Source organism: Acinonyx jubatus, chromosome E3, assembly GCF_027475565.1.
Source record: "Acinonyx jubatus isolate Ajub_Pintada_27869175 chromosome E3, VMU_Ajub_asm_v1.0, whole genome shotgun sequence".
NCBI lineage: Eukaryota > Metazoa > Chordata > Mammalia > Carnivora > Felidae > Acinonyx > Acinonyx jubatus.
Window position 1 is genome coordinate 17,599,006 of NC_069398.1, and position 15,095 is coordinate 17,614,100.

The following is a 15,095-nucleotide window of genomic DNA, read 5'->3' on the forward strand; positions in this document are numbered from 1 at the left end:
GGGTCAGAGACGGACCCTCCAGTCCCCGAACCTCCGGACGCTGCAGGGCCACCAGCCCCACCAGCAAGAGGCACGAGTGGCCACAATCGCCGGACAGGCACACCGAGATCCCCCTTGTTGGGACAGTTTCTAGCACTGGACTTCTGCCTCAGTTTCCCCACCCTGACTCCCAGAACCAGAGCCCTCTCCTCATCTCTAGGCTGTCTTGAAGACACCTGCACACCTCCCCTCTCCTGGCAGCCGTCCTCCTTGGGCAGGGGTGGGCAGGCGGGGAGGCGGCCGCACCCCTGCGTCCCTTCGGCAGCGAACCCTCCGGCTTCCATTCTCCGGCTCTTCCATAATAACCAAACCCCTGACTTCACTGAGCACATAGTTGCCGGGATAGCGATCTCATTTCCCAGCTTCCTTTGCAGCTGAGTCTGGCCCTGGGATCATGTTCTGGCCAAGGACACATGAGCAGGTGCTGCGGGCAGCTTCTAGAAACCTTGGAATTGACCAGCAAGCTTTGCCCTTCCTCCTTTGCACCCTTCTAAGTGGCTGCCCAGAAGGCAGGTGTGACCGCTGGAGCACCAGCCGCCATCTGAGACCATGAGGACAAAGGCACAGAGACGATGCAGAGGGGCAGCAAGGTTCCGGATCCTGAGAGCTTTGTGGGGCAGAGCCTCCCTGGATTGCCTACTTCCAAACTTTTATATAAGCAAGGCACATTTGTCCTTTAAGGCCAGCTACTGTGGATCACCATTCCTGTGGCTAAACTTAATCCTGACTGCTGTGCTCACCCCACAGGATGGCCAGCCCCTGACCATCCTACCGGAGCATCACCGGGGGGCAGAATCTCTGTTCGTGGGCCCCACACACCAGAGGGTCATCTCTGCACAGTGACTGGGGCCTCCCCACGCCTGTTGAGATGACAGACACAGGGCATCTGGCTTCCTGCCCCCGAGGTCAAATCCTGTGCTCAAGGCAGTGCCCCCAACACTGGTCTAGCCTGACCCCAACTTCTGCACACCCGTCCTACCTCCCCAAAGTCCTGCTGTGCCCTGGAAGGATGGAGGTGTAATGACTCTCAGGGCCACCCCGCTTGCGGAGGGGAGTGGCACGGCGGTGGCGGGGGGTGGGGACAGGATGATCCCCCACCTGCCTCTGTCCCCTTCCCAACAGCTTAAGAAACTCAGAGCTGCAGGATTCAGGCTCCTCTGGGGAGCCGTCGCCCATGAGCGTGGCAGGAAAAGCTCTCATGGGGCTTTGGAAAGCCACTTGGGCAGGAAGCGTCTCTGCAGGGCACTTGGCTCACACACCTGAGACCTGAGCGGGGGCCACACTTACCCTTCTCCGATGCTGGGGCCAGGTCAATGAAGCTGCGACATGTTTCACCTTCGAAAAGAAAAGAAGGGTTTTCAGAATGTGAGAGGCAGCGTGGGCTTCAGGCTTTCGCCTCTCCCCTTCCCTGAGCCCTGTCGCCAAGTGGGCGTGGCACCCGAGCGTCTCTAACCTTTATTCCCGGGAAGTCAGTGTCCCCAAGGAATGTTTGCTGCCAACTCAGCTGAACAGCCCCGGGGAGGCCGCCTCCGCTCTCACCTCCTGATCCAACCCATCCAGCCCAGTCGCTGGCACCTGCTCCGAGCCCTCAGTCCCCCTCCATGGCCTCAACCCCATCCAGACCCACCAGGATGAGGGCTGCCCCTCGCGGGGCTCCCTGGGCCTCCACACTGCTGTCGCCAGAGGGATGCTTTGGAGCCACACAGTTCTGATCACATCTCACACACGCGCGCGCACACACACACACACACACACACTCTCCCCCTCTCTCTCTCTCCCACTCAAAACCCTCTGATGACTTCCTGAAGAATGAAGCCCAAGTTCCTTCACGGGGACCCCTGAACTCGGCCCCCGACACTCCTCAGGCTCCTTCCACCACGAGGCCTCCACACGTGCCGTCCCCCCTGCCGGGGACATACTTTCCCTGTTCTAAGCTCTCACGGCACCTTGGTCTTCCCCTGTGGGACATCCGGTCACCCGACAGTTCTACCTCTTGCATGTGACTCTTGGACGGATGGCCCACAAGTTGTCAGCGCCACGAGGGCGTGCCCCACATCCTCATGTACCCCCGCCCCCCGCTCAGGAAACGGCAACTCTGGCCTCCCACGTGCTCGGGCCAGAACTGCAGCGTCAACCTTGACTTCTCTCTTGCTCTCACATCTCCACATCTGGTCTGTGGCTCTGGCTTGGAGGTATATCTAGAATCCGACCACTTCTCACCCCCTCCGCTGCTCCAGCCACCATCGCCCACAGCCTTTGGGCTGTAGCAACAGCCCTTGCTTGGGTCTCTCTGTTTCTGTCCTTATTCACACAGACGGATCATGTCCCTTTGTTCAGAAGCCTCCCGTGGTTCCCAGTTCACTCAGGGTCAGAACCCAAGTCCTCAGTGCGGCCAACCAGGCCCTGTGCGATCTGTCCCCCCATCACCTCCCCGACCTCGTCTCCTACAAGCTTCCCCCTCACTCACCCCACTCCAGCCACATCAGCCTCCTTGCTGATCTTGAAATGTGCCGGGAACCCCCCCTCCCCGCCTCAGGGCCTTTGCACATGCTGCCACTTCTACGTGGAGCATTATTCCCTCAGAGAGCTGAATGGTTTACTTTTCTTCTTTTTTACCACTTTCCCCACATGTTACCTGCTCAGGGAGGCCTTTCCTAGCTAATCTATTCAATATTCCAGAGGTTCCCTCCCCTGTCTGCCCATCTCTCTTCCGGATGGGCCCCTATCACCTAACACAGCGTCTGGTACATAGTGAGCACATTATAAACTAAATATTTGCTGAAGGAATATATGAATGGATGAACAAACCAACAGATGAACAAATGAGCGAAAGCCTTACACCCAAACCTTATGCCTATAAGAAACCGCAAATTTTCAGTCTCTTCTGGGGCCTCCTCGATGCTGGGCACTGTGCTGACCACTGAGGACACACGACCCAGCCTCCAGCCCCTTGGTCACAAAGGTGGCGCAGGCTGGACCCCCACCCACAGACGCATTTTGTGCGGCCCACACAGGACCCCAGCATAGGGAAAATGTTGCCTTGCGAGCCCAGATGAAGACTCAGAAACCCCGGCCGTGCTGGCCCCCAGGGCACACAGCCACACTCACACGGGCCGGATGCTGCCCCCTTCAGACAGCGGACGAGCCTTGGAGTCGGCCACAGTCCCTGCCTGTCCCTGCCTCACTGAGGCCACCCAGCCGGCCCCTGGGGGCACTGGATTGGCTGACCTTTAGGGTCTGCTTGTAACCCCTGGTTTAAGGATTTTACTGGATACAGATTTTAGTGTCCACATGGAACGAACGTGGGTTGGAGGGCAAAAAAGATCTGGAAGCTTCCGGCGTTCTCAACTCATGTGTCTGCTTGACGCTTGTGAATTCTTCTCTAAGAAGGTCCCTGGAAGCCCCTGTGGGATCCTGAACGTCCTCCCAGCTCCATATAAATAAAGGGTGTGCTGGCATATGAGGCTGAGAAGGAAGGCGGGGGCCAGATCACAAAGGGTCTTGAGTGCCAAGCTAAGGAGTGGATGCCTGCCTTATTGACGTCACCCCTTCCAAAGGTTCATGAGGCCACAGGTGGCTGGACGGCACTCTTGTGGTTCTGTCGTGCTCGTTTCCTCCCTCAGGCTCTGGGGCCCCGCTTCCCTTCACAGATGAAGACACTAAGACTTGGGGCCACAGAGAGAACAACTGGGGCCACATAGCGAGCCAGAGGTAACAAGATCAGAACCCATGGAAAGAGATGTTTGTTGACAGCCAACAACTGCAAGTGAGGGTAAAAAAAAAGGGAGAGAACAGTGGCAAGCCAGAACGGACAGATCTGAATGAATTGTTTCATGCTTTCTTTAATGTTCTATGCTTTTCTCAAAATCTGGAGAGAGAAGCCTTTAGTGGTCAAATGCACACTGATGCCACCCAGGGCCACGTTCAGACCTTGTGGGTCCTAGGCATTTTGGCCTGTTGGGCTCCTTCCTACATAAAGAAATTAAATTAAATTAAAAATTGTATTTTTGCAATTGCATCGGTTAAAGACAAATACATTAACATTAAATGTTAAAATTTTTCGTCACCTAGAAGTTTATCTTTCTCTTCTGATTTTTTTTTTTGAGAGAGAGAGAGAGTGAGGGCATGCGAGTAGGGAGAGAGAGAGAGAGAGAGAGAGAGAGAGAATCCCAAGCAGGCTCTGTAATGTGAGCACAGAGCCCGATGCGGGGCTCGAACTCATGGGCCGCCAGATGGTGACCTGAGCCAAAACCAAGAGTTGGCTGCTTAACCGACTGAGCCACCCAGGCACCCCAGTTCACCAGTTTAAAGTAACAGTTTAAAGGTTTTTAGGGGCGCCTGGGTAGCTCAGTCGGTTAAACCTCCGACTTCAGCTCAGGTCATGATCTCATGGCTCATGAGTTCGAGCCCCATGTCGGGCTCTATGCTGAGAGCTCGGAGCCTGAAGCCTGCTTCGGGTTCTGTGTCTCCCTCTCTCTCTGCCCCTCCCCTGCTCATGCCTCTGTCTCCCTCTCTCAAAAGTAAATAAACATTAAAAAAAATTTAATAAATAAAAAGTAAAGGTTCTTAGTGTATTCCTACTATATTCGCAAGATTGTGTGACCATCACCACAATCAACTTTAGGACATATTCATCACCCCCCCCCAAAAACGCCATTACCTATTACCAAGCAATCCCCCTTTCCCCCAATCCTCCCGGCACGGGGCAACCACTGATGTATTTTCCTTCTCTACAGATTTGCCTCTTCTGGACATTTCACATAAATGGAATCATACAATATGTGGCCTTTTGTATCTGGCTTCCTTCACTGTTTTCAACGCGTGATGTCTTCAAAGTTCATCCACGTTGTAGCGTGTATCACTACTTTGTTCCTTTTTTGTGGTTGAATAATATTCCATGGTGTGGCTACAACCCATCGTATTTATCCACTCATTGGTTATCGGGCTTTGGGTTTGTGTCCGCTTTTTGGCTATGGATGAACATTGATGGACAAGATTTTGTGTGGGCAAGTTTTCGTTTCTCTTAGGTATATACGTAGGGGTGGAAATCCTGGTAATTCTATGTTTAACCTTTTGGGGAACCACTAGACTGTTTTCCAAAGGAGGAGCAACATTTTACAGTCCCACTAGCAATGTACGAGCAATGTTCCAATTTCTCCACATCTTCGTCAACACTTGTTATTGTGTCATTTTTATTATTATCATTAGTATAGGCATCCTTGCAGGTGGAAAGTAGTATCTCCTTGTGGTTTTGATTTGCACGTCCCTAAGAACTAGTGATGTTGAGCATCTTTCCACGTGCTTATTGGCCATTTTCATTTCATCTTCGGAGAAATGTTTATTCAGATCCTTTGCCCATTTTAACTGGATTATTTTGTCATTTTATTGAGTTGTAAGAGTTCTTTATATATTCCACATACAAGTACCTCGTCAGATATCTGACTGCAAATATTTGGTCCCACTCAGCATTTCTACTTTCTCGACGGTGCCCTTTGACGTTGATGAAGTCCAATATATCTTTTGTTGTTTGTGCTTTTGTGTCATATCTCAGAAGTCTTTGCCTAGCCCAACACCATGAAGGTTTACTCTTCTTCTTTCTTCCAAGAGTTGTATCACTTTAACCATTACCTTGAGGTCATCTATTGGACATTGACTTATGCGTACGGTATACAAAGGTGTCTGACTCCATTCTTTTCTATGTGGACGTCCTATTGTCCCGGCCCCATTTGGAAGGCTATTCTTTCCCCATTGGACTGTCTTGACACTCTTGTCAAAAATTAACTGGCTATGAATGGAAGGGTTTATTTTGTTCTCTCAATTCTATTCCATCGATCTATATGTCTATCCTTCTTCCTGGTACCACACTGTTTTTGATTACTGTAACTTTATAGTAAGTTTTGAAATGGAGTGAGCCCTCCAACTTTGCTTTTCATTTTTAAGATGATTTTGGCTATTCTGAACCTCTTGCATTTCCATGTGAATTTTAGAATCAACTTGTCAATTTCTGAGAAAAGAGCCAGTTGAAACTTTAACATGGGTTGCACTGAATCTGTAGATCAATTTGGGGAATATTGCCACCTTAATAATATTAAGTCTTCCAGTCCATGAAAATGGGATGCCTTTCCATTTATTTAGATCTCCTTTAATTTCTTTCCATAATGTTCTGTAGTTTGTTGCACATAAGTTTTGCACTTCTTTTGTTAGATTTATTCCTAAGAATTTTATTCTTTTTGGTGCTATGGTACACGGAATTGTTTTCTTAATTTCATTTTCAGATTGTTCCCTTCTAGCGTATAAAAATAAGATTAATTTCTGTGTATCGACCTTGTACCTTGCAATCTTGCCGAATACGTTTATAAATTCTAATGGTTTTTAGTGGATTCTTAGGATTTACTCTATACAAGATCATGCCATCCACAAATACAAATAGTTTGACTTCGCCTTTTCCAATCTCAATGTCTTTTATTTCTTTTTCTTGCCTAACTGCTCTGGCTAAAACCTCCAGCGTAATGTTGAAAAGAAGTGGCAGAAGCAAATGTCCTTGTCTTGTTCCTGATCTTAGGGGGAAAGCATTCACTCTTGTCCCAGTAAGCATGATGTTCGCTGTAGGTTTTTCATAATCTTTGTCAAGCTGAGAATACTCTTCCTATTCCTAGTTTGTTGGAATAACCTGCAATGGTGTGACCCTGAGAGTGCCCCAAGCAAACCAAGGCTCTGGGTTTTCAGTGATTTGCTCAGGACCACACCAGTGATTTGCTCAGGACCAGGTAGACTCCAAACTCCATGCCCTAAAGTCTTTCTAGCTCTCTAGTCCAACTCAGTCTGTCAGAATTCCCTACTGCCGCTAGCCATTCCCACTGTGCAGAGCCATCAGATCCTGAAAGGAATCCCCTGAGAACATACCCGAGTGCAGACCAGGAAAATCCACCAGAGGCCAAATACAATGGCTCTCACACTTCCATTTCTGCTTACGTGGACAATACTGAACAGAAGATGTTTGAGCAGAGATGGCCAAACTTGGCCCACACTGCCTGTGCAGGGCAATGCTGCAGGTTAAGGAAAAATCATAGTAATGACATAAGGAAGACTGGATCTTTCAATGGTCAACAAGTCGAATAACTGAAATCCAAACATGGAAGGAAGTTTTTTCTCCAAACCCTTGGTCTCCATGATAAAAATTAGCTAACGATTTGTGAGAAAGATATCAAACTGTACCATATTGCCTTACCGCTGTTAGAAGTAGCTTTTAAAACATCTTTGCCAATTATCAGTAAGTTGATACGTTTCACTAAGGGATTTAATTGGGGTATAAAACTAAAGATAAGTATACTTCATCTCTTCAGACTGAGGCTTGTCAATTAGATCACGGAGCTGTAGCATGTTACTGCCACCTGATGGCAGTGTATCTTCTGTGAACTGTGGAACAAGAAAGCTGGGAAGGACCCTAGAGGTAATCCAATTTAAGTGGTTCTCAGCCCTGGGAAGCCCAAGTCCCACTCATGGAGACCCTGGTTTAATTGACCAGTGTGTGACCTAAACTTCAGTGGGGTTTTAAAAGTTCCCTGGGTGATTCCAACATGTAGCTCGGCTGAAACTTACACTCCAATTAAAACAAAATCCATTTTCAACATTAGAAGAACCATAGTCAGCCATCTTAGTGACGGCCTGTGCTATCGCAATGGACGCTCCTTCAAGCAACAGCTTGGGATAGGGCAGGATAGCAGAATGGCCAAGAGTCTGGGTTCTGGAATCAGCAGAGCTGGGTTCACATCCTGGCCCTGACGTGTCCCGCCACACGAGTCCCCAGTCTTTCTGGGCCTTGATTTCCTTGACTGTCTAATGGGCACAGCGCCTGTAAGGCTATTGTAAAGACTTGACAGGGGCACAGAGGTCAGACACGATGCCTAGAACAGAGTGGGTGCTTAGGAAACGGTGGCTGTCATCATGACCATCATCATCATGTAGCTCACATGGGGCATGGCCTCTGCAGTCTAACGGAGAGGAGACCAGACGGATGCACAGACACCATCGTGGCGGGTAGAGGCGAGGAGTGGGGCTCAGAGCAGGGGCTCGAGAGCCAGACCAGCCTGGGTTCAGCCTGGCTCCATCACTTACTTACTGTGTGACTCAACATCAACCTCCTGCTGCCTCGGTTTCCTGACTAATAAAGAGTGGAAACCACCAAAGCTACTGTGTCTATAGTGCCTGTAACAGGGTGGATCCGAAAGGGTTGGTGCCACCCACCAGGTGGTTCAGTGGGCAGGAGTCCACACTGCCAAGTGGCAGCCGCAGGGCTGTACAGGTTCCCCCATGACTCCGTGTCCGGGGTGTGGCCCTGCATTGTCCGTTGTTTCCCCCAAGTTCATGGGCATTGTTTGGTAACTGCCTCATCCTTGCGCCTTGAAGAGCCCTTTCTCCAACCACTACCTCCCATTCTATTCCCTTTGGCGCACGGTGAGCTACTAAGAATCGAGAAGGTGAAAGAGAGTTTCTCCTCCCCAGGAAGGAGAGTTCCCTGAAGACCCACTGTGCTCCCACAGGCCCACCCGGAGGGTAATGCTGCCCCAGTTCACAGAGGGGACAGAAAGGAGGAATTTGTGTAGAAGGAAAGTATTGGGTGGACCCACACGCTGAAGAATGTCCATGGCCCCCCAAGGAGATGTCAGGACCTTCCAGGAAACCAATCTGGGAGAGCTGAACATCAATCAAGGTCAGGGGTCACAGGATTAATCCAAATCTGCACCCCAGTGAGGATCCCACAGCCCCCATGGGGCCAGGAAACCATCAGCCGTGGGGAGAAGAGGGGCAGGAAGAAACTAGAAGTTTCTCCCAAAAGTTCTGAAAACTTCCCATGCCCCAGGGGCTGGCAGGGAGTCTCAGTTTATGTGGGGTCTGAATCTCTCCCTGGAAAAGCTCAGTCCCGTTAGGCTAGTGAAAGAAAGTCATGGGAGATTCCCTGCTTGTACGAAGCAAGAACGTGTGTTCATACCCACCACAGCCTCCAGAGGGAACATCCTGTATGGTGTCCTCATCGCTGCACCTTGCCCTGAGGCAGGTGGCCAACAGGTGAGACTTGGTACCCAGCCCCAGCGCAAGGGTGGCCAACTCATGAGATCTCAACGGCTGGCAGTGACTGAGGCAAGCCGGCGGGTAACCTAGAGAGGGTGTGCCCCGTCAGAAGTGACCTCCTGGCCATCTGGACCAAGTCGGGGCTCTGGCAGGAAACAGACGGCTCCCTGGAAGGCTCACTGAAGACAGCTGAGTGAAGGGACTGTTCGCAGAAATGCGGATGGGGTGAGGGGCTAGAACTGTGGAGAGCCCTCACTTCCCTGCTCAGAGGGGCAGGCAAGGAAAAGGAGCTTGCGGAAGAGGAAGCCGCCCAGGAGGAGTTGGCACTAGGAGCCCAGCCACCCTGAAGCAAACATCTGGGCAGGGGCCCAAGAATCTGCATTTCTAACAAGTTCCCAGGCACTGCTGATGCTGCTGGTCTAGGAACCGCGGTTGTTGTTTTTTTTTTTATTAAATTTTTTTTTAACGTTTATTTATTTTTGAGAGACAGAGCGCGAGCGGGGGAGGGGCAGAGAGAGAGGGAGACACAGAATCGGAAGCAGGCTCCAGGCCCCGAGCTGTCAGCACAGAGCCCAAGGCGGGGCTTGGACTCACGAACTGTGAGATCATGACCTGAGCCAAAGTCGGACGCCCAACCATCTGAGCCAGTCAGGTGCCCCCTGGGAGCTGCGTTTTGAGAGCCACGCTTTAGAGGAGCAAAACCACAGTCAAAACTTCAACAGGGAGAGAGCGAGGCAGGAGAGAGGGGGACATACCCCAACCTTTCTCTCCTTCTACCCTCGGATTTCCTACCGGCACCTCCCACTGGCCAGAACCACGGAGAACCCAGAGGGCGCGGGGGTCCCGGCCATTCTGTCCGCACAGGGCAGTCTCCCCCGGCACAGAGGGGTCAGAGGACAGACGTCTACGATCACCACAGTCACTATCTGAAATGATCTTGTGGATGCATTTGTTTACCGTCTGTGTTCTCTACGGGATGTATGATGGACTTTTCTGCTGTGGGTGCTACTCAGGTGCAGATACATGTGGACGGTGGGCTTGACCATATTCTGGACCAGGCTGGAGGCTCCAAGCCTTGAAATAATGCATTAATGCAAAATACTCTCTCCATCTCCCCCTTCCTTAACTCTCTCTCTCTCTCTCTCCCTCTCTCTCTCTCTGAATCTTAGGAATCCAAATCACATCAAGCAGTGATTTAAGGAGGTGTCTGAATTAGTTTTGAGCCCTAAAAACATTCTTCTCTTGGATTCCCAATATCAGTGCTCTGTATTCACGCAATTGTATTCAACCAACAATTACTGGGCGCCTACGTGCCAGGCACTGTCCTAGGCACTGGGGGCACAGCAGTGAACCGACAGATAAACCCCCACCCTTGTGGGTCTCCTGTTCTTATACTAAAGCGTATACATCAGCCATTCAAAATCCCTGCACCAAAGAAGGGCATTCCCTAGCTCTTCTGAATAACGCTCAGACAACGCTCTGCAACAATCCGAAGCTCCTGTGACCACGTCTCACTCACGGCTGTGTCCCCAAAGCCTGGGACAGTAACAGGTGCTCCAGATACGACTGTGGATACACGAATAAATGAAAAGCACTTCGTAAGCTGCCTTTAGCAAGAATTGCCCCAAGTGGGGGATTCCAGTCTGCAGAATCCTACAGGTGGGCAAAGGTGAGACCGGAAACTGAGCGCTGGAGTGTCTCGGGGCCAAGCGAAGACGAAAGAGGCAAACAGAAAGGAGGCGTCTTCACTATCGAGGGAAGAGGCCCCGTTGCGCAGCCATACCCAGCGTCACACGCACCATGATGCAGGAGGCGTGGACACCTGAGGATCACTTGGACGTGACCCTGTCACACTTCCTGTCCCCTGTCCTCCTCTTCTGCTGCTTTGTGCCCTAGGGCTCCGATTTACATCCTTCCCTTTTCCCACCTCTCCATCTCAACATCTTGTCTGCTTCCATTTCTCCATGTCTGAGCCATCCCCAGCCTTGGGGATCCAGCTCAATGCCCACCCTACACCCCAGCCAAGAAGCCTGCCTTGCTCACCGACCACCTGCCCCATCCCAAGGACATGTCTCCCTGCTCTGAATTTCCAGCATTTTATCACAGTGTCTCCCGTCATATCGTCTCACTCTACCCCGGGCACAGCAGGGGCCCCCTCTGGTTCGGTCCCTTCTGGGGCTGTAAATGGCAGATCTCCCCACCAGCAGGTGGAAGCTAGGGCGCGTCATGTTGCCCAAGATTGAGGAGAGCCCAGAGTAAGCACCACGCTAAGAACTTGCCACGCATCACAACTGGACGAGGTCAGTACCCACCCCCATTTTACAGATGAGGAAAAGCAACCTACCCACGGTTACACAGCCAGGAAGCGTCAGAATCAAGATCGGGGCTCAGGTGTGTGTCTTTCCAAAGCTCTTTCCACCACGCAAGGGACGGACTTGTCCAGAACAGAACATTCCACAGCCAGACGAGATTTTCGCGCTCAGGCAAATCAACAGTGTCTCTGAAATGTCCTTTTTAACTATTTCGTTATGGGGGAAAGTCCCAACTTTTACAAAAGCAGAGAGATTAGCGCAAGGAGCTCCATGGCCCCCCGGCAGCTTGGAAACTGTCACTCCACGGCCAGTCTTGTCTCTCTATGCCTGTGGCAGTGCCCCACCGCCCCCCCCCCGGCCCCCGCACGGGGTTATCTTGAAACAAATCCCAGAAGTTGTGTCTAAATGGCTTTTTGAAGGGTTTGCTCCCTTGCTCAGAAAAGACACAGGAAAGGTCGTTCCTTCCTAGACTCTGTGACATCACCTTGTGGGGCTGGTGGCTTTCTGCAGCGTGGGAACGAGACGTAAAACCCAAGAGGCCCTGACCTGCCCTCACTGCTGACTGCCTCTGACCCAGTGCCTGCAGAGACCCGGCTGAGCTAAAGACAGGTCAGCGGGCACGTCGCTCCCACACCAACCAGAGCACCTGGCAACACGTCCCCAGCAGAAACGACGCTTCCAGGAATCCACCCCGGACGCACCCGGCCAGGTCACAGCTGCCTCCGCTCTGGCTCACGACTCGCACCTGCTGCCAGGAATCCAACCTGAGGTCCTTCCTCTGGGTCCCGTCTACTTGGGAGAAAAGCTGGCGTGTGGCTGTGGAGGCTGGCAGGGCGAAAAAGCCTGGGCTCTGACTTCACGCAGACCTGAGTTCAAATCCCAGCCCTGCCATCTGCCTGCTGTGGGTCTGCGGGGGAATGATAGATTTTATTTATTTATTTTTGGGGGGGGGGCTGGTTGCCGGTAAAGGATGATCGTTCCCACCTCACGGGGTTGTCTGAGGGCCAAACGAGGTAACGGGGGAAGACCAGCTTTGTGTGCGGCCATCCACACCCCCACTGTTATTCATCGCGGATTGCAGGACTCCCTCCTTGCAAAGGGATGCTCTTCAGGCCAGTGGAGGTATCTGGGCTCTGGAGACATGAGTTCAAATCCCTCCTCTGCCTCTCCTTAGCCGTGTGACCGCAGAGAGCGACTTAAACTTCCTCACCTGCCGGATGGAAGCCATCAGGCAGCTGCCTTCTAGGCTTGCACAAGCAAAAAGCAAAACAAAACAGGAGAGTGCACGAAACGCCTGGCCTGTGCTTGGCTCTGTAAATGAGAGCTATTTTTGAGTTTTGATTCCCTCCCTGGATCGCCGGTTGGAGACACATTGCGCTCTTCCCAAGGAGACCCGGGAAGCCTTCCCGAGCCAGGAGCAGGGGGGCTGTGATGGTGCAACCTCACCCTGAGCAGGTGGAGGAAAGCTGGCAGGGCACAGGCGGAATCCAGGGACGTGGCCAGAAGCAGGTGCCCGAGGCTGGCAGAAGGTACGTGGGGCACTGAGGGTCGGCCAAGCTGCCCTTGGCACGAACACGCGGGAGTCCAGGTCCGGCAGGCAGCGGAATACGGGCAGCAAGTGAGATGGGCGCTTGGGGAGACCAGCGTCCTTGGCTGGGTCCCCGGTTCCTGGGTCTGAGGATCGTGACTTAATTCCATACCCCACCAGATGGTGTGCTGAGGTTTCTGTGGAGCGCAGGGTAGGGAGAGGCATCAGCCTGGGTGACATGGTGAGGGACCAGCGAGAGAGAGAGGGGCAGTCACACTGGCCTCACAAAGCCGGCCAGCAAGTATCTGCTGACATAAACCGTGCATGGGCTCTGGGCCAGGCCCAGAGTTCTGTACAAACTACCATCCCCGTTTCGCTGATGAAGAAACTGAGGCCCGGGAAGACTGAGTATCTTGTCTAAGTTCACACAGCCAGGGGTGGAGCCAGGATTCAAACTGAGACGGCTCGGCAGAGCCTCCCCATTTGGCCACGACCACCTCTTAGCCGAAAAAGCAGCTTCTAGAAAATTCCACCCTTCCGCACGGGAGGTTCCCAGAGGCCCTCCAAAGAGGAGGGAGAAATCAGCGGCCACCAGGAAGTGAGAGCGTCCCCGGGTGCCCAGCCAACAGGACCCAAACGTGGCTGGTGCTGAGTTTGGTTCTGAGACCCAGGCTCCGTGGAGCCCGGCCTCTTGGAGACGCGTGCGCAGTTTCCTCTACGGTCGGCGCCTTCCGCTGGCGAGGAGGGCTGAGAAGAGCTGGTCCCGGCAACCGCGGCCGATGAGAAATCATTTTCACCGTTGGGCAAGGGCAAAAGTTCACACACCTTCGCTGGCTGGATTCAAGGAATTCAGCTCCGGAATCAGAGGATAAAGAAAAATGCCGGCAGATCCTGCGCGAAGCTTCTCTCTCGCTCTCCGGGCTGTGGCAGCGGAGTCTTGGCAAGCGCTTCCTTGGAATTCTCCAGAGACCTCTGCCCGTTCAACTGACAGGGCAGCAGATGGTGCGCACTTATCTGCTGATGATATTTTGATTTATTTATCTCTTACAGATGGTACCGTGCCTTGATTTCTGGCGGGAGTCCAAACCGTGGGTCAACTTTCTGGGGATAATCACTCCTCCAAGTGGATAAAATACCGGAGGCTAAAATCCCGCCTGGCATCATGACCTCTTTACCGCGGCCTCCAGACGGGAGCCTTGCTCGGGCATTTCAGGCACCGTGGGCAAACCGTAGGGGGAAAAATTGTTCCATGGAGTTCTATGGCCAGAAAACCTCAATGCTTATCTGCAATGACTACGGCAGTGGCTACGTGTCAGAGCTCTGCGTTCACAGAACCCTGAGATGAAGGATCCGTGACCCAACCCAGACTCCCTGGGTCTTGGTTTCCTCATCCGTAAAATGGGTATGATTGTCACCGCGACCACATAAGGTGTGACAGCAGCAGCTAGCTTATCCGCTAAAAGTTGTGCTCCTCCTTCCGTAGTGCGGGGTGACTGCTGGGAAGTGGCCGCCCAGCCAGGCACAATACTTCCCAGCACCCCCTGCATTCTGGTGGGGCCTTGTGACTGGTTCTGCCTGTAAAGTGTGAGAGGCCTGTGGCCCTTCCTGGAGAGGGCTTTAACAAGTGGCTGTGCCTGGGGCGCCCGAGTGGCTCGGTCGGTGAAGCTTCCGGCTTCAGTTCAGGTCATGATCTCGAGGCTCGTGAGTTCGAGAACCCGCGTCGGGCTGTGTGCCGATGGCTCGGAGCCCGGAGCCTGCTGCGGATTCTGTGTCTCCCTCTCTCTCTCTCTCTGCCCCTCCCCCACTCACGCTCTGCCTCTGTCTCTCAAAAAACTGAATAAACATTAAAAAATTTTTTAAATAAAAGTGGATGTGCCTTCAGCAAAGGAAACAATCAACGAAACTAAAAGGCAACTGACAGAAGGGGAGAAGATAGTTGCAAATGGCCTATCGGATAAAGGGTTAGTATCCAAAATCTATAGAGAACTTCCCAAACCCCACACCCGAAACACAAAGAATCCAGTGAAGAAACGGGCAGAAGACATGAACAGACACTTTTCCAAAGAAGACATCCAGATGGCCAACAGACACACGAAAAGATGCTCAACCTCGCTCATCATCAGGGAAATAGAAATCAAAACCACACT

General features: G+C 52.2%; 1 protein-coding gene across 6 annotated transcripts in view; it reads right to left on the minus strand.

Moving 5' to 3' along the window:
- The window catches only part of GSG1L (GSG1 like), a 205,413-nt gene that overhangs the window by 130,789 nt on the left and 59,529 nt on the right, over window positions 1–15,095 (minus strand). For all 6 annotated transcript variants that reach the window (XM_053213137.1, XM_027051095.2, XM_027051096.2 and 3 more), the window contains exon 2: window positions 1,327–1,374. In XM_053213137.1, coding sequence (XP_053069112.1) covers window positions 1,327–1,374 — 48 coding nt within the window. The remainder of the gene's footprint in view (window positions 1–1,326; window positions 1,375–15,095) is intronic.